The 26,437-nt window shown below is 29.1% G+C and overlaps 4 protein-coding genes across 4 annotated transcripts; all 4 read left to right on the forward strand.

The window, feature by feature from the left end:
* The first annotated feature begins 3,384 nt into the window (after positions 1–3,384).
* On the forward strand, positions 3,385–3,918 carry LOC130815719 (abscisic acid receptor PYL12-like). Its single transcript, XM_057682203.1, has one exon. It carries the CDS (start codon positions 3,385–3,387, stop codon positions 3,916–3,918), a length of 534 nt encoding a protein of 177 aa, XP_057538186.1.
* A 3,504-nt stretch (positions 3,919–7,422) lies between these two features.
* LOC130815314 (low-temperature-induced cysteine proteinase-like) lies at positions 7,423–14,261 on the forward strand. The gene is made up of 5 exons (XM_057681733.1): positions 7,423–8,058; positions 10,233–10,465; positions 11,146–11,283; positions 12,471–13,016; positions 13,923–14,261. Exons 1-5 carry the CDS (start codon positions 7,569–7,571, stop codon positions 14,070–14,072), a joined length of 1,557 nt encoding a protein of 518 aa, XP_057537716.1. The 5' UTR covers positions 7,423–7,568; the 3' UTR covers positions 14,073–14,261.
* Positions 14,262–18,383: 4,122 nt separating this feature from the next.
* On the forward strand, positions 18,384–18,887 carry LOC130815720 (abscisic acid receptor PYL12-like). Its single transcript, XM_057682204.1, has one exon. The coding sequence runs from the start codon at positions 18,384–18,386 to the stop codon at positions 18,885–18,887; it is 504 nt and encodes a 167-aa protein (XP_057538187.1).
* Positions 18,888–20,527: 1,640 nt separating this feature from the next.
* On the forward strand, positions 20,528–25,537 carry LOC130815446 (cysteine protease XCP1-like). Its single transcript, XM_057681924.1, has 5 exons — positions 20,528–21,327; positions 23,085–23,317; positions 23,405–23,542; positions 24,390–24,995; positions 25,080–25,537. Exons 1-5 carry the CDS (start codon positions 20,832–20,834, stop codon positions 25,224–25,226), a joined length of 1,620 nt encoding a protein of 539 aa, XP_057537907.1. The 5' UTR covers positions 20,528–20,831; the 3' UTR covers positions 25,227–25,537.
* Positions 25,538–26,437: the final 900 nt, after the last annotated feature.

The raw sequence follows: 26,437 nt of genomic DNA on the forward strand, positions 1-26,437 counted from the left end.
TCTAAGGAATCAAATTCCCAATCCGTAACAAATCTACCGGAGTAATCTACGTTGTCTCCTAAGTTTTCAAAGTCTTGCAAATTTGAAATATGAAACAAACTATACATTAGATTATTAAAAAATAATACATACAAACATTAGTAATAAAAATATTCACTAATAAATAAAAATTATAAATTACTTTAATAATTAATATTAAAATATTAGTAATACAAATTAATATTAATTAAAAATTATAATTTACTTTAATAATTAATATTAAAATAATAACAATACAAAAAATATAATAAAATAATTGTAATAATAATAAAACAAATTAATATTAAATAATAAGAAAATAATAATAATTAGATATAATTATAAATTATTTAAATAAATAATAACAAAATAATAGTAATGTTAATAATATAAATTACTTACATTAATAATAATAATAATAATAATAATTAATAAAAATAATAATAATAATAATACTAAAAATAATAATAATAATAATAATAATAATAATAATAATAATAATAATAATAATAATAATAATAATAATAATAATAATACAAATAATATTAATAATAATAATAATATTAATAATAATAATATTAATAATAATAATAATAATCATCATTTACTAAGACGTATAATAATGTAAATAATAATAAAAAAAAATAGTCGCACAAAAATCGCGAGCAGACCACGGTGGAGTCGCACAAAACGTGCGAGTGGACCACGGTGGAGTCGCACAAAATGTGCGAGTGGACCACGGTCCAATCACACGTTTTGTGTGACTGAACCGTGGTCCACTCGCACGTTTTGTGCGACTCCACCATGGTTCACTCGCCCAGTTTTTTCGACTTTATTTTTTTTAAAAAAAATTACACTGATTCAAATCGATTAAAGTACGTACCGGATCCGATTTATAGTCGCTTTCGTTAGCCATAGTTAATCGATTCCAACTAACAGCTTATTTAAAATCGAAGAACGTTTTTAGAGAGTTTTTAGAGAGATAGTACCGTGTTTGAATTCGTATATCATACAAGGGCGCTTTTGAAAATTCAATATATATAGGGTCGCGATAAAAATATTCGGGATTACGTTCAAACTTTAAATTTAATGTTTTTTAAGTGATAAGTGTTATTAAGTGCGATTTACATTTGTTAAACAAATTTACAAATTTTAAGTTCAGAGGCAAATTCGTTAATTTTATTAGAAAGATGGCGATAAAATAAAAAAAAGGCGAATTATAACAATTCCCTCACCAATGTGTGTGTCTTGTCACAATTCTTCCAAATTGCTTAATTCAAAGCCAAGTATTTTTCACTTCTTTATTACAGAAATAGAGTTCCCACTAGACCAAGGAAATACTTCCAGTTCTTTCTAGATACACCCTTTATGAATAAAATTTACCTTTAGAAAAATTACTCAAAATAATTCAATTTTTATTAAATTTTTCTATAATAATCCCAACTATAAGAAATAGTTAAGAATGCATTAGCATAAAAAAAATACAAAATTAAATTATTCAAAATTAAAAATTTTAAAAAATTAAAAAGAGAAATGAAGTTAATTTATTTTTTGATTTTAACTTTTAATTTTTTATATTTTTTTATTTTTGATTTAGATTTGGTAGCAATTGACTTGTAATAACTGGTCACTATTTGAGCAATAATGTTCTGGAGTAATTGACGTTAAAATTGGAATTATTCATAATTAATCAAAAGTTGAGATATTATAGGAAAATCAATAAAAAGATATATTATTCTAGGTAATTTTTCCTTAACTTTATTATTTTATTCTATTCTATTTAATTCATCTCATTTTTGATTTGGTTATAACGCATATTATTTTATAATTTTCATTTACACATTGAACTTATCTTTTCATGTTATCCATAAATTATTCTCTTTTCCTATTAAATGCTCAATTTTATCATATTTTTGATTTTTTTATTTTTACTCTAATTACACTTATGATTATTTTTTTGAGACAGAGGGAGTCAGGGAGATAAGTACTTTTTAGTTTTTACTAATCTTTTTCCCTTTTTAATTCACATCTATACATTTAACATATCTTTTTATTTTATTTATATATTTTTTTTTCCTTAAAATTTATCCTTCTTCACTTTTATTTTTTCTCATTTTTATTCGATTTGTACTTAAAAATATTTCTGTAAAACATCAGAAATTTGTAATCAGTTATCGTGATTTGTAAATCACCACCAAAAGACAAAAAATACTATTAAAATAAATAAAACTAAAAAAGATAAATTAAAAATCACAAAACTCTCACCCTATCAAATTCTATCACATACAGTTACTCATGTGAGAGACCGTCTCTCAAAGAGACGACCTCAAAACAAGAAGCCCACATTTTTATTCTTTTTAATTTGTATTAATTGGGCTATTTAGCCCATAAATCTAATACGACTTTCGAAGTGACTATCTCTCACAATAATTTATGATTAAAAAAAAATAATTTATTAACTTTACAAATTACTGTTATCTCATAAAACATAGATTGAAAATACTTTTTGACTTTGAAAGCAACAAACGACGGTGAGTCCCCGACTCCCCATATACGTATTGCTTTACTGGCCAAGAAAGATACTAGTAGAGTAGTAGTATGCAAATCACTAACGTCTGACTCGTGCAGCTATATTGTTTCTATTGTGTTATAACACTTATCCTTTTCTTTTTACAATAAATTATGTATTGGAACGACGTGGCTCTCTCCGCTTACAAATTTGAAATGAATTTTAAATTAAATACTACGTTTTTTTTTTTTTTTTTTTGAAATAATCGTGTAAGTCACATGGAATTTCATGTCTTATAAAAATTAATGAGTTATGAACTAATATATAATTAAGTTTGACATTTTATTTTTATGAGTCATGTTATATGCAAAGTCTATAATACAATTTATCATCACATTTGTTTTTCTATAAATAAAACAATTAAAAAAAATAAATAATATGATTTACTAATACTTTGGAAAAATAACAATTTAATTCCACTTACTACATCAACCTCTAAAATATCTAACTATATCATCCATTTAACTTTTTGATTGAAATAGTTAGAAGTCATGGTCAGAAATTTAGAATGATCTTCTTTATAACATTACACGCCTACTTTATGATAAAAAATAAAAAATTGATAAAATTAAAGATATCATGGTCATGATGAGTTGATGAGTATGATGACATGGTTTTATATGAATGCACCCCAACATATCTTGAAACCGCCTTACTATTGGAGTATCTTCAATAATTTATTTATAACTATAAATATAATACAACATATTCTGAACATATATACTTTCAAACATACCATAAAAATTGTTGCTTTATTTTATTTTCTTCTTCAAAACTAAAAACACAAAACAAGCAAAATGGGGTTACCAGCATTACAAGCAACAAATCAAGGATATATTAATATTAATATACCTTCTAAATCAAAACAATGCAGTTTTAGCGTAGAACAAGCCATAAACGCACCATTAGAAGTAGTATGGTCAATAGTACGACAATTTCACAACCCAAAAGCCTATAAATTGTTCATTAGATCATCTTCTTCAGACGGTTCTACCAATAATTTAGGCTCATTTTGCAACATAACCCATGTAAGTGGCTTCCCAGCAACCACAAGCATCGAGCGGCTCGACGAGCTTAACGACGATATGCATTTTATGGTGTTTAGTCTTGTGGGTGGTGACCATAGTCGTCGTCTAGCTAACTATAAAGCTAGGCTGTCCGTCGAACAAGAAGGTGCGACGAAAAGCGAAATAAGGACGATTGTAAGGCAAAGATATACTGTTGATGTGCCGCAAGATAGTAACGAGGAGGATACTCGGTTGTTTGTTGATACGCTTGTTGGTCTTAATCTTAAATCTTTGGCTAGGATTGCCGAGCAAATGATTCCTTAGACTATTTTTTTTATTTTTTTTTTAGTTTTTATTTTTTATTTTTATTTTTTTTTCGGGTTAGATCATAGAATTTTTTTGGGCAAGAGGGGAGGTGGTGATTTTCAAATTTTTGATCGCCGACTTTTACTCGTTTTTTTTTTCATTTTATTTCTTTTTGTTTAATGTTTTTATTTTATGTGTAAGGTAATTTACACTTGTGTGATAAGATGCAGGCTTACAGGAGTTAGCTTTAGCTTTATTCAGTCCTATTCGCTTAGGAATTTTTCTTGATCTTTTTCGAGTTGAGTCACGTTCTCCTTTATAGATATGAATTGTTGTCTTTCTTTCCTCTCCAGATCATACCTATAGTTTTTTATAATTGGGATATACTAAATATGATGATGATATTTCTCAAATTAAGAAAATTCTCGACTAATAGACTAAATCATAGTTCTCGGGTTTAGTTTTAGTTGGTTAGGATATTGATATACAAGAAAGAGCAAGGGATTTGAAGGAAATGAGTAGTTGAAAAATCTATTCAGAAACTGGTCTGTGAAAAATAATCAAATAGGATAAGAGTCAATTTTCGATATTGTATTTATATTATCTTTGTTTATGTATTACTCTGAACTTGCAATAGTTTTCTTAGTAGTAGATGTTATTACAAGGTTTAAACGTGGATGTACTGAATGGTGACGCGTTAAATTAATAAATTTATAATTTTGTTGATTTTATTTTATTTTTCCAATTTTATGTGTTTTGGTGTCTTAGGAATTTTTGGAGTTATTACTTTCAGTTTGATAAGGTTTATAAAAGGGTCCTTGTTAAGAGAGAAAAAAGAGTTAAAAATTGAGAAGCTTTATTCTAGGATTTTAGAGGAACTAAAATTGAGTGAGAAAAAGTGAAGCTAAGTTAACAATGAGTTGCAAATGATAAATGCACATAAAATATACTCCTTTTGTTTTCACGAATTTTTCTTAAGTGTGAAAATCTTACTATGATCTTTCATTGATCTATATGAAAGCACATATTCATATGGGATCTTGATAGATTTGTTTCAATATATATTTTCTAAATATCAACTTTATAAAATTTTTAAAAACTCACGATTAAAATTATTTGACTTTTAAAATTACATTAGGATATGCGCAAAAAGTAAATGGGAAGAACAAATGAAAACAGATAGAATATTATATTTTCTCTATTTTCATTTGTTCTTCTTATTCAGTATTTTCGCAGATATCAATACAAACTTAAAAGTAAATAATTTTTGTTGTGAGTTTTTAAAAATTCTAGAAGTTGTTAATAGAAAGTGTATATTAAGACAAATTTATTAAGATCACACATAAATATATTTTATCATATAGATCGATTAGAATTCGTAGTTAAAATTTGACACTAATATGAGATAACATATAAAAACAAAGGGAGTAATTTCCATTATAATATTATTTAATATTATAGTTAAACAAACTTAAATTATCCAATAAGCTCATACAAACATATCATCAAAAAATACATCAATTTTAATATTAATGACTTGCCTGGTGAACTTGTTTGTATAGCCTATTGCTAGGTATATGTTTCCAATCAAAATCCCACCGGCCCACACTCTTATCATAAACGTGTTTGTTGTAATTTATGGATCAAAAACCAACACTTACATGGCCTCTACCCGCCATTCGTTAGATTGCATGGTTAGTTAGTTGGTTAATATATAAGATCTTCCTCCATCTTTAAAAAGATGCAAGACTTGCAACCTTTTATTTTTATTTAGGATATATGTATTAACATTAATAAAAAAAAACATCTATTTCTCATTCCACTAAAATAAATTTACATATTAGTTATTCTCTAATAGTAAAAGCCTATAAATTCTATTTGATGATAGCAAAAAATAGTTTGTTTTCGACAAATACAAATCATATGTAGATTTATTTTCAGCATATAGAAAAAGCCAATGAATTTATTTGAATATAATTAATGTATAAGTTTATTTTCAACAGATTGACAACAAACAATAACAGCAAAAACAATAATGTGATAATCTTAATATCAAAAAATAGGAGTCGTTTATATGAACCAGTAATAGAGTATTAGTTTTCATGATCGTCCACTTTAATTTTATTCTTCTTCGATTTTTTTACAATTATATAAGTTGATTTTCAACAAATGGACTATATAAGAAATTAGCAATGTCAATTGGGTCATTTAATTTTCACCTATCCTAATTTTATTAGACATGTTGGAAAAAATAAGTGGGAGAAGGTACAAAAAAGTGCAAACTTAATGGCATAACATATAAGAAAATGTATCAAATTTTGATATTATTATATGGTTGAATGAGATAATGGGAAAGTTGGACGAGAACCAAACTAAGAACATTACTAGAAAAATATGATAATTGCTACATCTTATATAAAATTTGTTTCTAAAAAATTATTTCTCACTGATAAGAGTCATAAGTGGACGAAAAAAAAACCCACCACAATTTGATCAAATACTCTAAAATCCTTGTAATTTTTAAGCCCTCATCAGATCATTAAAAAATGTTATCTGTGGTGATAGATATGAAAATTTTCAACCTCTCCTCAACTAATTAACTCTCGACTTCGATTCTAATTTGAGCTATATAATTTTATTAATTATCTAAAAAATGATTATACAATAAACACACACTATTACTCATTATGTCTCAAAGGTTTTGCTTTCTTTTTTTAGTTCGAACGTGTTTTGGCAAAATAATTTATTAGATAATCTTAGCTTATTTTAATATAAATAGAGAGTTGAGTGGTTAAAAACTCTCTAATACTAGTGTTTGGTAAATTAACTCATTGAAATATCATATTATTATAAATAAACTGTTTTTAAATAAGTTGCCCATAACAATGTCTTCAAAATCAGCTGATCAAACAGTCAATAAAATTAGTTGGACAAATCTGCCAATATAATCAGCTACCAGTATATTTTTATTTATAGGCATGATTCAATTCACACTTTTTCTTAAATTTCCATCTATATATATAATTTATCTTTTCATACCATTTATATATTTTTTTAACTCGCTTATTAATTAATTATTTTTAACCTTTTTTCTTCCTTTGTTTGCACAAAATTTATCCTCCCCTAATTTATTAGTAATGTCTCTTTTGCTTTATACACTTTATCCAATGCATTTATTTAATTCTTAATATTTCTGATTGTATATAATTAAAAATTATGAAAAGTTAATATTAATAATCTTTGTATTAATTGAGACAAATCAAATAAAATCTCACTTAACTATGTTTTAACTTATAAATTAATAATAAAATATAAATTAAAAATAAGAAATGAATAATATCCAAAAAAACAAATACAAGATTATTAGTGGATTTGGGGGAGTATATTAGTGACAAACGTGAAATGCATCTTTCACACCTTTAAATGTAATGCATTTATGTTTTCAATGTCAAAGCCCCACCACATTATTATTAGTCCTTTGTGTCCATATAGACTGTCAGCTGGTAGCTCAGATTTTATAACAATGATGTATACTCTCTTAATAACACTAAAATCTAACAAGGAAACCTACCAAAACCAACTCAATTAAACTATCTATCATCATTCATCACATTTATATATACTTCATATATTTCATCTTACAACTCGATAAACCAACCCAGTAACAAATGGGAACATATATACCAACCCATTATTCCTTTCTCCTTTTACTCATATCCATCTCTTTCTCAGTGTACCTACTTCGGGCCGAACTTCCGGGCCAGTACTCCATAACCGGGTTTGGATATGGACCCGAAGTTTTGCAGTCAGGGAATTTGATGACCCAGCTTTTCCAAGAATGGAGGGAGAAGCATGGGAAGTTATACGAAAAAGATGAAGATAAGGTTAAGGCTTATGAGAATTTTAAACGAAGTGTTGAGTATGTTATTGAGAAAAACTCGAATGAAAACGGGTTTAAGGTCGGGTTGACCCGTTTTGCTGATATGAGTAATGATGAGTTTAAGGAGAAGTATTTTAGTAAGAAGAAGAGTCCTTCTGTTTTAGGTTCGATGATGAATTATTCGAGTCGGAGCTACGTTAGTATGTGTGATGCTCCACGGTCTTTGGATTGGAGAAAGAAAGGGGTGGTTACTAAAGTCAAAAATCAAGGTCAATGTGGTATGTGCTTTCTTTCTAATTATTAAATCACTTTAGTTTTTTTTGTTTTTTTTTTAGATTTTGGTTTTGATTTTCGACGTTCTGATCCTTCAATTTTTGTTTCTGAAGGTTAATATTTATCCAAAGAAAACACAAATTCTGAAATAAAATAGTTTGATGGTGTGACTATCTTTATTTGAACTGACTCATGAACATTTCATTTATTAAAGCGATCACTTAGAATTTTAAAATGATCAATTAGAGAAAAAAATTAGTAATTATTTAGATCTGTTTCATGATGGAATGGTCACATACCAGACGAGCGGAAAAGAAAATTGTATTTATTATTCAATTACTTCTTTGTACTAGTGAGGTAGTCATATTGTTGTTTTTGGTTGATTATAAAGAAGAATGTCGAGTTGTTCATTTTTACTTGTCGACAATAAATTTAATATTAACTTAAGACGAGACTAAAAAAGGTGCCGAGATTTGTTTTTCAAATAAACAAATGATTTAAATAATATAAAATAAAAAATAATGCAAATTTAAATAGCAAAAAATAATTGATTGCATGCGTGAATAGCTATTTTGTTTTGGTTGTGGTTTTGATTGATTGTTTTTAGCAATAAGGTATGGAGTATGGTAGGAGAACAATTTTTGGTGGTTTTCTATGGACCGTTTTATTAAGAAGTGAGTATTGAAAGTGGTGCTCGTCCGTGTGAGCTAGTATACATATTGCCTTGTTTAATAATTGATTTTTTGTTTAATTTGTTTATTAGTTTTTTGTTACTATTCAGGTAAAAATACAATCACTATTCAGATTAAAGAACAAAAAGTAAATAAAATAATGTTTGTAAAAAAACACTATTTCCCACATGCAACACGTATTAATTTGTCCTTACTATTAAAAAAAAGTTAGTTGTCAAGTGAATCCCTTTTGCCCAAATAGCTCTATTTTTGGTAATGAATGATTGATATTATTCTATATTTTTAATAAATTACAACAATTCACCTCTACATTTATATTAATAAAAAAAATAAATATAAGTAAATTGTATCCATAGATTAAAAATAAGATAAATAAAAGATATTTTGAAATAAAATTAAAAATAAAGAAAATAATGATCGTTTTTATAAAAATAAAAATATAATAACGAGAATTTTTTAGGGATAAATTAAAATAAAAATATTGTGTACATAAGGAGTATATGGTAGGATCATTGGTAGAAAGTAGAAAGTAGAAAGTTAGTGACCAGGAAGGTTCGCTCGTTTGTTTTTTTCTTCTATATTGTTCACCATCAAACTATTGTTAACGCATGTTTCCTAGCTACTATTCTTCAAATATTCTGGACATCCATATTTAATGCCAAATAATTAACACCCATGACCCAACTAACGAACTGTTTATTTTTAAATAGTATGGGGTGGGTGGCGAAATTGTCATAAAAAACTTTGAGATGATAGATTGATAAAATTATACGGGTTTTGCATCTATATATTTGCCAAAGTTGGGATTTGTGGGTAGTACAAATTTGTTGAGTAGTGTGTGGATATTGATATGAAAAGTCTTATCCGTCATGCGTATCGTGTAGTAGGTGGATGATATGGCCGTCGATTAGTAAGGGCAAAGCGGGTCACCGCCCAGGGCCCAAAAATTTTTAAGGATTCAAAAAGACTATTTTTATGTATATTAGTTTTATTAATTTAAATTATATTTAGATTTAAGTTATATTTTTTGTCAAATGATATGAGTTCTTAGTATTTTTTACAGTAATTTAAATATCAACAATAAAATAAAATGTGTATTACATTATTCTTTATGCCTTAAGTTTTTATGGGTCTTTTTATTATTTAATCTGGGGCCCAAAGATAAACGAAACGGCCCCGGACTGGATGATGGATATGAATAATGAGCTCTTACATGCCCCATATTCAATTGCCCTGCACCTTATCAATCCGCCCCGCCCTATAACTGTCCACCCTGTATCTACAACATAATTACCCGTGAACTTATGGGCCCGAGCTCACGAGTGCCTTATAGGTGTGCTCAAACGAGTGGGCTCATCCGGTGATTATGGGATGAAACATACACTGATATTGTACCAAAGCTACGCCCTCTATTATACGCACCCTCTGTTTCTTCTAATACGGGTCGGTGATTATTAACAGATACCTAATTGACTTGTTGTCAACAGGGAGCTGTTGGGCATTCTCTGCAACCGGAGCCATAGAATCAATCAATGCAATAAACACAGGAGAACTAATAAGCCTATCAGAACAAGAATTAGTAGATTGTGATAGAATTGATGATGGTTGTGATGGTGGTATTATGCAAAATGCTTTTGAATGGGTCATGGCTACTGGTGGTATTGACACTGAAGATGCCTACCCTTATACTGGTGTTAAAAGTGCCTGTATTGGTAGCAAGGTTAGCATCGCCATGCCATAGCAAAAACGGACAAATAATTTTATATCTTAGTTTTGATTATAACACACATATTATTCCACATCCAAAAATTTATAGAGAAATTGACTAATACATAATAAGCTTGATGGTTATTTTTTTTATTACTAATTGATTTTAGGATGAAATCTCATTGGACTCGTATGCAGTACAAGCCCAATGACAAATTTATCATTTAGCTTGTATGTTACGTATTGGTTTTGAACATTAGGACCAGCCCTAGGTTTTTAAGGGCTCAGAGCGAAAGATTATTTATGGGCCCCTAAACTATTGTATGTATATAGAAAAATTCGAACCTTAGCACTAGTTATAAACTAAAATTTTTTGGAGCATGGGATGTTGGCACGACTTGCACTTGGTCAAGCCAGCCCTATTAAACAAATTAATTATTATGTATTGTTTAATATTTGAGGCTTCTTATTTTTAAAAATTTTATACAGTCAGATATTTTACAAATGTAGAAAATTTTGTACCTCATCTTTATTTTCACGAGTTTCAAAGCTTACTAAAATATACTACTTAGTGACACTCATTTAACAATATTCTCTAATATAGCAAAAGAAACGAAACCTATTAGGAATTATTTGTTTTATGTTTGTATGGTTTTCCGATAAAATTAGTATTGATGTTAAATACATTTTCAGGTGGCAAACAAAGTGGTAAGCATAGATGGTTATGAAAATGTTGACATATCAGAAAGTGCTCTTTTGTGTGCTGTGGTTAACCAACCTGTTACTGTTGCTCTCCAAGGATCTACATTTGATTTTCAACTATATTATGGAGTAAGTAATTATAAATTAAATTATACCATTTGCCAAATATGACTCAAAATTATTTACTTAAAAATCACATCTAAGAAATTGAGACATATACTGATATATCTTTTAACAGATGATGAAGGATAAGAGTGATAGTATATAAGATATTATCTGATCTTAATCATTAGCTTAAACTCATTTTTATAGCCTCAATATATGTTAAATACTCTCATGATCATTCACACAAGAGTTTATTGGGCTAAATTTAAGTGTAGCTAGAGGCAACATGTTGAGAAAAGTGACAATATAACACATACACTTTCTCCCTTTGTGTTGTTAGATGAGCAAAAATAACCAATCCAATCAAACAAACAATAATAATCTCACAGTCAAGCACAATAAAGTAAAAATACGGAAAGTAAAGCACACACGATATTTTACGTGGAAACCCAATGCGGGAAAAAACCACGGGACCGTAAGTGGAACCAAACTCTTCCACTAATCACCAATAAAATTAATGGGTACAACCAAAATCTTCTCTAGACAATACTAGAGGTAATACAAATACCAAACAACCCAAAAACATCACTCAAAAGTGGTTAAATAATAATTAAGATAAATTAGGACATAATACAAATTACCCACTTATAATGCACAAAACGACAATCCAACTGTTGAATATGTAGGTTGGATAGACAGGAACACCGTGTCAAAATTTGACACAAAACGAAATACAAATGGCGATTTCTTTCTCACTTTTTTTGTTTTGTGCATGTAGTGTAATCAACACAACTTACTGCCCTTTTATATCTTTTTATAATTTTTTTAATTACTTATTATAATTATTATATTAGCCCAATACTAATATAAAATTAAGTCCATATTAAAATATTAATTGGGTTCTTCCTCCAAGTGAGAGGGAATACCCCAACACAACACAAGTATTCTTTATACTTGACATTATTAATTCCAATATTAGAGTATATAACATATTCTTGTAGGACCTTAACTATAAGCTTTAACTTTTACTTGAATAATTGCTTCATTCAGAAAGTTGCATATATAGATTCTTAGGGCTTTAACCATCAGCTAATATAAAGCTAATAGTTTAGACCCCAATGTCTGATGGTTGAGACCCCAAACATATATTATATACTCTTTAACATGTAATTATAGCTTTAATTTACTAAAATGGAGTAAGAAATTTGCAGGGTATCTATGAAGGTGTATGTTCAAGCAACCCAAGTGACGTTGACCACGCAGTACTGATAGTTGGGTATGGTTCTGAAAATGGAAAAGACTACTGGATTGTGAAAAACTCCTGGGGAGAATCATGGGGAATGAATGGATACATGCACTTAAGAAGGAACACTAACTTACCCTTTGGTGTTTGTGGAGTTAACTATCAAGCTTCCTATCCAACCCAAATCCCTTCTTCCCCTTCTCCATTTCCTTCACCATCTTCTCCTCCGCCGCCGCCGCCATCGCCTCCTCCTCCACCACCACCACCACCACCACCACATATACCTCCTTTGCCGCCGAAACCACCAGTCCCACCACCTCCCATTCCTACAATATGTGGTGATTTTTCATATTGTCCACCAGGACAAACATGTTGTTGCATATTAGAGATTTTTAACTATTGTTTCATGTATGGTTGTTGTGGGTTCCCTCATGCTGTTTGTTGTGCTGATGATAACTCTTGTTGTCCTCATGAGTTTCCTATTTGTGATACCCGTGCTGGATTGTGTCTCAAGGTATCAATCTGATCTTTTGCCTGAACTTCTATTATTGCGTTGTCCAAATTGCTTTTGCCAAAGTATAGGGTCACTCATCTAAAAGTTTTAACTAATGGTCTCAAGATATGTTATATATTTTATGATATATAAATTAAAAATTTAAATTAATTGTTAAGATTCTAAGATATTTTTTAGATGAAAGGTAATTCGACTTTATTTAAGTTTTAAGATTGACTTTGTATAATGTGGTGATGGGAATGGTAAGACAAGAACTATAGCGGTCCGTTTAATTATTGATATCATAATGTGGTAATGGTAATTAGAATTTAGGCTAAATTTGATAGGAAAACATTTTGACAAGGTTTATGATCATACTTGTCTTTCTCCGGTCATTCTTTGTCCATTCCATGAAAATTTGCATTAAAAGTTATTTTCATAACGCTATTAATTCGCGGTTGGTTACCAGACGGGCCATAGATGTAATACATGTTAAGTCTCTATCAAACGTCAAATATTTCAATTAAAAAGTAATAGAACATGTGTAGATGAGAATAGAACTCGTAACTTGAGATAAGTATACAATCGGTTTTGTAGCAAGTTAAAAATATTATCAACTAAAAGATTAAGCTTAAGATAATTAGACAATTGATTTAATCTTCTTATCACTTTTTATCTAGCATGTTGCATTGACTAACGATTTGAAACTAAATGATCCTGATATAATATATATGTAGCATATTTTATTAACTTTTTATATCATGTTAAAAAACAACTCAATTAAAATTTTAAACAATTGATTATAAGTTTTGAACTAGATTATAGAACTTTAAAAAGTCATAAAATTGTCACAAAAAATATATAAATTACAATGTTAATTATTAGGATATATAATTACTAATTTTACTTCCCCATGATGTTATTTAGAACCCAGGAGACTTCCTTGGAGTGGCTGCAAAGAAAAAGGAGATAGCAAAACTAAAGTTACCATGGACTAACAAGTTTGAAGGCAGTGAGAAGATAAATACACATGAACCTCTTCAGTTGGTGAAAAACCGGTTTGCTTCTATGCGTTGATATAATTGAAGTGATTAATAAATAATTAATTATAATATAGAAGTGTTATGCATTATATTTAAATTTAGCCCCTATTGTTAGTTAAACTCTTGGAGTATTATGTATTTTCTGTTTTCCTTGTGTAAAAGTTCTTGATTTTAAAACCTTGCAATGAGATTTTACCTTATCTAAAATATGTTTCATGCACAATGGATCGAGTAGAATGGTTTTAGAGATCGGTTCGATATCAAACGATAAAATGAAAAGAAGTAAAAATGTGTTTTTATTAGGAAAGACTAAAGAATTTCTATAAGTAAGGAGAGAGAATAAATTTAAATCAGAAATTATGAGAATCAATGCTAACATTTGTTACAAGGATGAAAATCTAACCCATGATTCTAAATAAAAATAATAATAGTTAATTCTAAAGATAATTTGGCATATTAGTTTTGTTTAGGCTTACGAAACAAACTTTACAAGTACGTCCCTTTGAGTATACACCATTTGATCGACTTAAATATCTAAAGAATTTTTCAATCATATAGTGCAAACTCAATGAAACAAATAGAGTATCTTCTTTAACAATGACCCAAATTATGATCATCGGAGAAAAGGTTGCACGAACAAGTTATGGATCGACTTTAATTAGAACAATTGATCATTTGAGAATAAAAAAGGAAAAATTGTCCAAAAGTCTCACTTATTGCTCATTATAATCTCTACTAATTATTTTCTAAATAAAAATTTTTCGACTAATTTTCGACTAATAAGTTAGTCGGAAAATACTATTTTAGAATTTATCCCAAAATGACAAGAAAAAAGTTTTTTACAAATGTTATACCCTAGATTTAGCGTTAAAAGAATTGATTGACTACTCATATCAACAAGGTGGATCTTCTTTTTATGGGAGTCCATTTACTAGGAACTCCACAGATTTTTACAATTGTTACACCCTAGTTTTTTATGATGCGCACGAGTGAGACCAAAGTGCGCTGGAAAGACTTGTGTTGGTCTGTGGGGCCAGTCTACAGTCTCCATGAGTAGTCATCGGCGATCCGAGGGCCCGGGTTGTTAACAAATTTCCGACCACCTGGTTGGTCGGAAAAAAAAATGGATAAAAGGGATATGCCACGTCATATACCCACGTGGCAACCACTACATGCCCACATTGCGCTAACGTGGCTCCCATCACTTGCTTTAAACACAAATGCCTTGGGAAAGTTTCAAACCTAAAACCTCATGTATATTACATCCATGCTCCAACTAGTAGGCCAAGAGTTGATCAGTTAAAGTCTAAGCTATGTTATTGAACTTATAACATAATAACAGTCCTACCACTTAGTGCATTATTATTATTATTATTATTATTATTATTATTATTATTATTATTATTATTATTATCGTATTGGTGCATTATTAGTCGCACTAGTATATCAATAGTATAATACTAGTTAGTGGTATATAGTTAGTCATATTAGTGTATTGTTAATAGTATTAATATGATTAGTCGTCTTAGTATTAGTATTTCGTATTAGTGTAGTAGTATTATTAGTTGTATTAGTATATTATTAGTTGTCTTATTATATTATAACTTGTATTAGTTGTATTAGTGTATTATTATATTATTAGTTATATAAGTATATTAGTACTCGTATTAGTGCATTATTATTATTATTATTATTATTATTATTATTATTATTATTATTATTATTATTATTATATGTAGTATTAGATGTAATTAATCGTCTTAGTGTAGTATTAGTATGTAATTAGTCTTATTAGTGCAGTATTATTATGTTAGTAGTAGTAGGGTATCATTAGTATAATAGTACTTGTATTAATATATAATTAGTTGAATTAATGTAGTATTAGTATATAATTAGTTGTATTACTTGATTATTATTATTATTATTATTATTATTATTATTATTATTATTATTATTATTAAATGTAGTATTAGTCGTAACTAGTAGTCCTAGGTGTAGTATTATTATTAGTATAATATTAGTTGTATTAGTATATATAATTAGTGTATCATAATATTAGTTGTATATTATAGTTTCAAGGAGTTGTGCCATTGATAAAGAATCAAAATTTGTAAATTACTCACTGTTACTTTTTATAATTTATTACTCCTATTTTGTTACGACTAGGCAAATTAAGACAAAATTACTGAATATTTTTATCAAGAGTATATGTGCATTCCTAAAATTCTCTTAACTTTAGTCTTTAGAATTAGAATCCATAATAATAAAATTTTTATACCATCAATTTGATCACCACCCAATATTATCATGCCACGCATTGACCAAAAAAAGCATATCTTAATTTATTCTTAGTATTTCTTTTTTTTTGGGAGTATTTGACTTTCCTTTTAGATAAAACTTTTACCAACTAACTTCATTTGGTCGGTAAATTTTCTAATTAAAATTCAATCAGAAAAAAATTAATGGTAAATTTTATTTTTTTTAATTTAAAATTACGACCAAAAAGTAATTCAGTAGCAATTTAATCGAAATTTCCGACTAACGTCTTTCAGTCGGAAATTTCCGACTATTTCGGTTAGTCGGAAACTTTTAGTCAAAATTGTGCCATTTTTTTGAAGTGTCTATTTCTCTTTGATGGTAGGTACCTATAATAGCCGGTTAAAATATAGAAAATGGTGCTTTCAACAAATAATTTCGATTATTTAGAAATAATTAATAGTAATGATATTCACAATAAATGGACAATATGTAATATTATTCCGGACAATTTTTTCAATAAAAAAATCAATATTCTTACCTTAATGGAAGTAAAAACGACGTGCCTTGGTCGCAAAAATGATCAAACGACGTCATTGACTTGTGCGCGAATAAAAACAGATGAGTTGAGTTAGTCTAAAATTTTTATCAGTGCTCGAGTTCCCCTTGGCTTTTAGGAGAGATAAACAATTATTAGTGCAATATTAGAGGAAAAACTAAAATGTTCCAAAGCAAATAACAAAATAGCGAGTACATATCTTTTTTTATAAAAGAAAATTATAACAAAATAAAAAAGACATTAAAAAGAAGAAAATACTAATATAAGACGGTCTCACTGTGAAATGCATTTTATATATATATTAAATAACTTAATTAACACATTTTATATATGTATTAAATAACTTAACTAACACAATGATAGCATATTAATTTTTTATTTTAAGCTTATTTGCGACTTTTTTTTACCATAATCATGGACGGTTCTTGGGGCATTTCAGGTAGCCAACTGCCTAAGGCCCCTCGAAATAAGGGGTCTCAAATATTAAATGGTGCTATTCAGGCCCAGTTTCAAGAAATAATTTATAAGTGATTTGTTTGTAAATTTTTTTTATATTTTAAGTAATCTAATGTTATAATATATTTTGTTTTAAATTATTTTTCTTGAAGTGAAATATTTTTATCTTTTAATATAATAAAGAGCCTCATTTTAAAAAAATCACAATAAATAAGTAAGACATCTAAAATCTGTACTCTGCTCCTAATGAAAATAACTCTACTGGCCCATTTGATAAGTATTAATATCAAAAAAATCAATAGGATAATAATAATTAATAGAAGAAAATACATAATTAATCATACACGTAGTCTGACTACGTTAATAAGTACTACTTCCATTTGACAATGTTACTTATATTTAATAACTACAACATTACTTCTATAAAAGATTTCATTGTGCACTGAACTAGTCATTTAAGTATTATTTAGCTTGCAGATAATTATTTATAGAAAATTAATTATAACTTGTAAACTTTCTAAATTTAAAGTAAGCATTTTATTTTTTTATTTTTAATTTTGCTATATTACAGAAATTAATGGGAGAGATTATAGTGTATTATATAATAAAATCAAAGAGACATATAATTATATATTTTAGATGTTCATTTAAATTATAAGATTAGTTATAGGCCAATTATTTCATACCGTCCACGTTAATTTTTTACATAATTACAAATATAAAAATCAAATTAAAATCATAAATAGAGTAAAAAAAAATCAAATCGAATGAGATTTTAACAAATCAAAAATAAAGTGACCGCACCGGATGTCATCGTGAAGTGCGCAAGCACGTGATCTAAACCATCTTTCTCGAGGCAAACCACAATACAACTTTCATCTCTTCACGATCATTCCTAAAACCGCCTTACTCCAATTTGCAATTTGCACACCACCGCTAATTCTTCCCTATTTATAACCCAAAACCAACTCATAATCACCAACAATTTAATTACCCCATTCAAATTCTTACTAAACTAACCTAAATTCTTTCATTTTAATTCTATTTTATCTCAACTATCATCCTCTCGGTCTAATGGTCAATCACGGTCAATTTCATCACCACCACCGATGCAGTGGCTCGATCTTACAAACCATCAACGCACCACTCCCACTGGTATGGTCGATCATTAAGCAATTTGACCAACCCCATGTATTCAAAAAACTAGTTAAAACCTGTACTCTAATATCCGGGTCGGGCGAAGTTGGATCGATTCGAAGGGTTTGTTTTACATCGGGTCTACCCGGAAAAACTAGCATTGAAAGGCTGGAGAAGATTGATGAAGAGCACCATGAGTTAGTGTATAGGGTTATTGATGGAGACCATAAACTTGTTAATTTTCAAGCAACTACTTCGTGTAGTGAGGTAGAAGATGAAAATGGAATTGGGAATAAAAAGACGTTAGTAGAAGAATGCTATACGGTTGATGTACCGGAAGATAGCAATGAGGAGGATACACGTTATTTTGCTAATACTATTATTGAGCTTAATCTTAAGAATTTGGCTACTGTTGTGGAAAGAATGGTTTCTACCAAATAATTTTTTTTTTTTTGAGGGGAATTCTACCACATAATTGCTCTAAAGGGGAAACTAACGATTACATGAGTTTTATATTTTGGGATTTTTCCAAAAGTGAAAATTTATTAAAATAATTTAATATTTTTATGATTTTTTTTTACAATAATGTCACCTATAAATTTAACTATTACCCAACTTCATGGTTTACTTAGAAAAAAAGTTTTGAAAATTTACATAGAATTTCTGAATAATTAAAAAATAAAATAAGAATTTTTTGACTTCTTTATCGAAGTTTTATTTTATTATTTTTTAAAAAAATTTAATTTGTTATAAATCATTTGGTTATAGAATTTACTCTAAAAAAATAACTCTAAAGTTTAGATTATTAATGTTTAATCGATAGGTTAGATTATCATAAGAAACATATGAAAAGATTAGATTATTCTAAGTAATTTTTTCTTTTATTTAAAATGAAATATTGAAATTAAAAATTCAATTTTTATTGATTTGTTATAAATAATTTATCTTTAGAATATCTTTTAAAAATCACATTTGTTCCTAGTTTGTTGTTAGGATATCTTGATATTAAATTAAAGGTAAAAGTTAGATTATTAAAAATTAATTCAAACATGAAATTATTTAAAGAAATGTTGAATTGTTAATGTTGATTTTTTTATAATTAAGAATATGCTATGAAATCCTTAAGGCAAGAAAATGGAGAGGGAATTCAATTTTATAGTAAACTTTTCTTATATACTTTGGTATTATTATTAATTGAATATTGATGTCAACTAAAAACTAGTACTTTTTGAAAAAAGAGGTGGTTTTTAGCTATTTGTATTTTTTTAAAAAAAAATTCATCATTCATCCATTTGTTTGGTGAAGAATTTTAATTGCTTGCAATTATAAATTATATTTGTATTTGAAGTTTATTACTCTTTTTTATTCATTAATATTATCTCATTTAATTTTTACGCGTTTGTCAATAAATATATTTAATAATAAAATATTTTAAATTGTATTTGATTAAAAATTATAAAATTTTAATGCTAATAAGATTTACGTTAAATTTGATCAAATAAAAATTAAAAATAATTGATAATATTTAAAGCCTAAATAAGACAATAATGACAAGAGGTAATGTTTTGAAAATTAATGAATGTACGAGGTATACTCTCTCACCACCTTAGTAGTATTTATTTATTTTTTTTAACTATTGACAAAACTCTTACCATAATGTGTCTTTCACTCACCACCTTCGGAGGTATACTCTCTCTCCACCGAGTATACTACATTATACTTCATCTATTCCGTATTACTTGCAAGGTTGTATCAAACTAAATTTTACACTATTTATCATTCAATAGTAATTTTTATATTTTAGCTATTATACGAGAAAAAAGTATAATTACGTGAGATTTTGTTTTATTCATCTCGTGGCATATTTTCATAATATTTATTTTTTGTAATTTTTAATTATGTATAATTCTAAGTATAAATAATCTAATAAATGCATTAAATTTCGCAAAAATATATCATTTGGTGTAAGTATTTTAAAAAGATAGAGTATTTTGGAAAAGCAATTAGTATGGATACATGAAAAAAATGTGTAATGAAAATTAAATAAAGTATGTTAAATTGCTTTTTCAAAAAAATTAACAGTTTTACTTAATTAGAATACATTTTTAAGTTATTATGAAAATTTTTCAAAACCCATCTCAATCGTACCTAATCTTTATAAACAAATCTCAACTATGAATAGTTTAAGAGCACTCCAATTTTAGACTCTTTTAATTGATCTAACTAAATAAGTTGGAACAGAAATCTGCAACAAATACATTATTGTAGAATTAACGGACGGTTCAAATGTTCACCTAATCAAATCACTAGGCAATAAACTCACTCAACAAGACCCACATCAACTCATTTTGCTAGAAATCAAACCCGGCAACCCGGTTTACAAACATGGATACCCATAAATCAATCCGCCATCATCTTCCTTCGCAATCGCTGCTCTTCTTTACACTATTCTCTCTCTTCCAATCATGTCTCTGCTGGACCGGCCTCTCGGTTCAGTACTCCATTACAGGCTTCGAACCGGAATACCTTCAATCAGAGAACCGGATGATGGAGTTGTTTCAACAATGGAAGAAAAAACATGGGAAGTCATACGAAAACAGTGAGGAATTAATGAACCGTTTTCAGAATTTCAAGTGTAATTTGAAATACATCGTAGAGAGAAACTCGAACCGGAGTGGGAATTCTATGGGTTTAAACCGGTTCAGTGATATGAGCAATGAAGAGTTTAGGGAGAAGTATATAGGGAAGGTGAAAGGCTTGGTTGAGTTGAGTCAACGGAAGCATACGCGCGCGCGGTCAGTGTTAATGTGTGACGCGCCGCCGTCTTTGGATTGGAGAGAAAAGGAAGTGGTTACTCCGGTCAAAGATCAAGGTGTTAGTGGTAATATCTTACCTCGTCTTTTTTTTTTATTTACTACTCACTAAGTCACTATGCTCACTTTGTTTGTCAACTTAAAAAGAAGTGTTTGGTTTGGCACAATAGGTTATTAAATAATTTTAGCTTATTTTTTATATAAATAGAAGATTGGATGATTAAATTATGTAATATTAGTATTTGGTAAGTTAGCTGGTTAGAATAATTAGTTGTTATGAATTAGTTGTTTTTGAACAAGCTGCTCATAGCAACGGGTTTAAAATCAGCTAGTCAAATCAGTTTATAAACTCAGCTGGTCAAATTAGTCAATGCAATCAGCCACTAGATATTAGCTATCAGTTGTTTGCTGGACACCCTTATAATTTTTTCAGAAAAATAATTTAAATAAGATATTTAAAGTATCTATTGAAGATAAAATATATTTATGTGGGATTTAATTAGATTCGTCTTAATGTAAAGTTTTTTAACATATAATTTTTATAATTTTTTATAATGCGTGATTAGAAATATAATAGCTCTAAAGTGGCTTTAAAATGTGTGCAAAAAGTATGATCGACGATAAAAAAAAATTATTAACTTAATCAAGTTTACTCGTGAATTTTTTTTAATTATTATTATAAAGTAGACGGATGGGAATAGAAAGATAGTTGAGAATCCATCCTATAATCTTATCTAAATATATCATTCATCATCATATCCATTTAAATTTACAATGTGATAGCTTCCCGGGTGATATCTTCATTCTGAATGGGACACAACCCAATGAGTATTTGCAACCCTTTCATTTCTACACTATCCATTTTACAAGTGTTGTTTTCATACCTTTGTTGATTAACATTAACAAAAAAGTATAATCAAGCAAATGTTGTCATATTGGTTTTAGTATATGGTTTCTTTATAAATTTTACTCATAGTAGTATGTAACTAGAGATATCAATAAAATATTTAAAATTATGTATGATATGTCTGATATAGTGTGTTTTGAGAAGTGTTGTAAATTAAAAGGAAAGAGTTTGGTTGTTCTAATTCAATTTATGTTGATAAATTTGTTCATTTATTAGAATTACTATTATAATCTATTTTTAAAAGTGTGTGCCTAAATGATGAGCTTAAGTTAAAAGTAAAAATAGTAGATAAAGTGAAAATGTGAAATATATAATGGAGGGAAGAAAAGAAAAAAAGAAAAGTGTGAAGATCAACAAAAAACATATGGATTATATAACATATCCTAAGGAAATCAAACCTGATGCTATTAAACAATGCAAAGGAAGTGGCTACACTTAATCAACAATCCAAAAACTTTAGATGTAATGTTCACATCATTTTTGAATGTAAATGATAGAGTACTCTATATAACATGTATCGAGGTCTCAATCGCAAGTTTAATTTGTGAAATGAACTGGTCTCTTGACATATTAGAGCATAGAACATATCCTAAGGCGTCAACCATAAACTTAAGATTATGGTTGAGACCCCATGATGTTATATACTCTACCGGTAAAAGAGTGAAGAGTGAAGTTATGATTACTATACTTGAACGATTTGTGATTTGTTGGAAATGCTTTGTGCCTTACATTAAGTAAGTCAAAATTCTTACTTTCTTCTGAAAATTTACTGATTGTATAGAGTAGGGATGGGCATTTAAGGGTCTAGGTTGAGTCTGGACCCCTACCCTGACCCGGACCCTAACATTCGGGTAGGGTGCAGACCCGGATTCTAATATTAAGGGTCCAAAAACCCTGACTTGTGCACACTGCATACAGGAAGCTCCTGGGTGTTCTCTTCTATTGGTGCCATTGAAGGAATCAACGCAATCAATAAAGGAGAACTAGTTACCTTCTCAGAGCAAGAGCTCTTGAGCTTCAACAAGAGTAATTATGACGGTAAAGGGGGACACATTCGAAATGCATTTGAGTGGGTCATAAACAATGGTGGTGTTGTTAGTGAAGCTAATTGTCCTTACACCACAGCTGATGGTACCTGTTCTACCACCAAGGTCTTATTCCAGTTATCCTGAACATGCATCCAGAACATTAATCTGTTGTTGTTAACCGAGTCTGAATATAGTTTCTCTGTTTTTCAGGCTGTGAACAGTATAGTACACATTGATGGCTATGGAAATGTGGAAGAATCAGATACTGCTCTCATGTGTGCCACTGTTAATCAGCCAATAAGAGTTGGTATCGATGCATCCTCTATCGATTTTCAGCTATATACTGGGGTAAGTGTTCACAACTAACTATAAAGTTTTGTGCATATAAAATGTGAGTGATACACAGCAATGCGAGTATACAACGATAGAAATTTATGAATCAGGAGCAAGTTTTTGCTCAATCTACTCTAATCTAATGTGAAGCTGTTTGAATTTTGAATCGAAAATGATAATTATGGTTATTTTTGGTTTTCCTACCAGTTCACTGGTGGAGAAAAAGATATCTGTCACGCAACATATGCTGCGGTTTTTTAATTATGCAACATAAAAGTAATAAAAAAATAATCAAAAAACCGCAGCAGATGAGGTTTTTTCCACTAGTGGTTATTTTGTATCTTCTGGAACCTTAATATTCTAATTAACATTGGTGTATCATTCTTTGATAAGTACTTACGGCCTGTTTGGTTAGTGGTACTAAGATTTATAATGTAAATTGCATCAAAAATTCAATGTTATTCCCATGATAATGAAACTTTGATGACAAAAAATTTTTTTATCTACAAATTTTCATTACCACTTAATACCAACTCTCCCAATGGTAATGTATTGAAATGAATTTAATGAAGAAAATGAGATGATTGAAGTTGGACAAACATGACCATCAAGGTAGCCAAGAGATTTTTCACCAAAATTACACAAGTTTTAATTCCCATTACTAATATTTATTACCACCTCCCATATGGGCCGTTAATTTCTTAAATAAGTTCTTTAAAGAACAATGATTCAGGGAGTATCATTTCGTATGATCCCGGTTTTATAAATTCCTTATTCGGTGTTTCCCTTTGTGCTGGATTGTTTATCTCTTAGTTTATATTAGCTATAGTTTACTAAAGCCGGTTCTTAACTTTCCACCTAGGGAATCTACGCTGGTTCTTGCTCGAGCAATCCAGCTGACATTACTCATGCTGTCTTGATTGTTGGCTATGGCTCGGAAGGGGACACCGATTATTGGATAGTGAAGAACTCTTGGGGCACTACTTGGGGAATGGATGGCTACATTTACATAAAAAGAAACACAAACTTAACCTATGGTGTTTGTGCAATTCATGCCTTAGCTTCTTACCCAATACAGACAACTTCAGCCAAATCTCCATCTTCTGCTCCATCAGATTCGCCGCCTTTACCTCCACAGCTCGCTCCACCAAATCCTTCACCACTTCCTTCTGCTCCTGCTCCTTCACCACCACTGACACCTCCCTCTCCAACACCATCTTCTCCCTCGCCTCCTCCTCTGTCACCTCCTCCTCCTCCTCCTACCCCGTCTCCCACTCCATCTCATAAATGTGGGTCATTATCTTACTGTCTGCCGGGCCAGACTTGCTGTTGCCTCTACGAGTTTTTAGGGTTTTGTCTAATACAAGGTTGCTGTGATTATAGCAATGCCGTTTGCTGCCCTGAATCAGACTATTGTTGCCCTGTCGAATATCCCATTTGTGAAGCTGATACTGGACTATGCTTGAAGGTATATAAACTTTCGGGTTAATTTAGCCTTTCAGTTTTGTTCTTCAAAGATCTCCGCCTTATATTATTACCCTGATTTGTATAGAATTATGAAGATAAACTTGGTGTTGCGATGAAGAAAAAGAAGTGGGCGAAGCACATATTATCCTTGAATAAACATGAAGAAAGTGCTGGGGATGTTACTTATCAGACCCTCAAATGGAGGAGAAACTGGTTTGCAGCAATTCGATGATTTTGTTAGTTGCACAATCCCTTGTTCATGTCATTAAAGGCAATCTCGTATTGTCGTCAGTTATTAATTCTCGAGGTTGTCGTGTTGACGATTGTTTATTACATTTGCAACTTCATTTTTTATCGAAATGATGTATCATTGTTTTGATCGAAAATAAGTCGAAAGACCTTGTAGATTTGGGTCGAACATGCATGAAGTAATGTACAAAGAAATAAGGGTGGTGTAACTTGACTGATGTTTGTGCAAAATAATTTGCCCAAAATACCTGCTCATTACTCAATAGTAAATGTATAAACGTTTCAAATTTTGAATAATGTCGGTATTTAGAGAGTAAGAAAAAATTGGTGCTAAATCTGGCTTTATATTAGGTTGGTTTAAAAATTTAGAGGCAATATCATACATAAAAAGTATAACTTAAAATTTTGCAATCATAATATTTAATTTGTCAATTTATATTCAATTGTCTTAAATAAATAGAGTGAATATATAAAGCTTAAAAATGCCAAATACTTATTCTTTAACTTAAATTTAAATTTAGGGAAAAATAAATTTTTTTTTTGAAAAAGTAGCAATTTATATTTTACTCATAGGCCATAAAGCTAAAACCAACAAAAAAAATAATAATATATTAATATACATTTACACTCATTCAAATTGATTTATAAAAGTTACTTTTAAGTGTAACAATATACTACATTCAATTATAAATATTTTTTTCTAGTTATCTAAATGTCTAAATGTCAAGTGAGTTCAATGCAAGAGTCTTATCTTAATCTTTTTTAACTATAGTTAGCAAATATATGTAAATTTTCAAGTTTCGAATAAGTCAAATTAGATCAAATAACCCATGAGCTCATATGTGCCTCCGCCCGAGAAAAAACATATAATAGTTAATAGTTTAGTAGGTTCTGTTCATTTTAAATATAACATATGGGCTCCAACAAGAAAATTGCTGCTCAAACAAATAAGCAAAAGTATACAAAAAAAATTATATTATAGTCAACTTTTAAAATTATTTTTTAAGATAAGCAGTTTTTTTTCAAATCTGAGATTTGAGGCTGTTCACACTTAGTAACAACGGACAAAGGCAGAGGGTTCAAAAAAGCAAAGGGTATGTTCGCTGTTACTAATAGCGAACGAAACTAAAACCTGGTCAAACAGGGTAGGGAAATTTGTTGTTTTTAGCTCGCATCTGTTCGCTGTTACTAACA

Source organism: Amaranthus tricolor, chromosome 6 (assembly GCF_026212465.1).
Source record: "Amaranthus tricolor cultivar Red isolate AtriRed21 chromosome 6, ASM2621246v1, whole genome shotgun sequence".
NCBI classification, from domain to species: domain Eukaryota; kingdom Viridiplantae; phylum Streptophyta; class Magnoliopsida; order Caryophyllales; family Amaranthaceae; genus Amaranthus; species Amaranthus tricolor.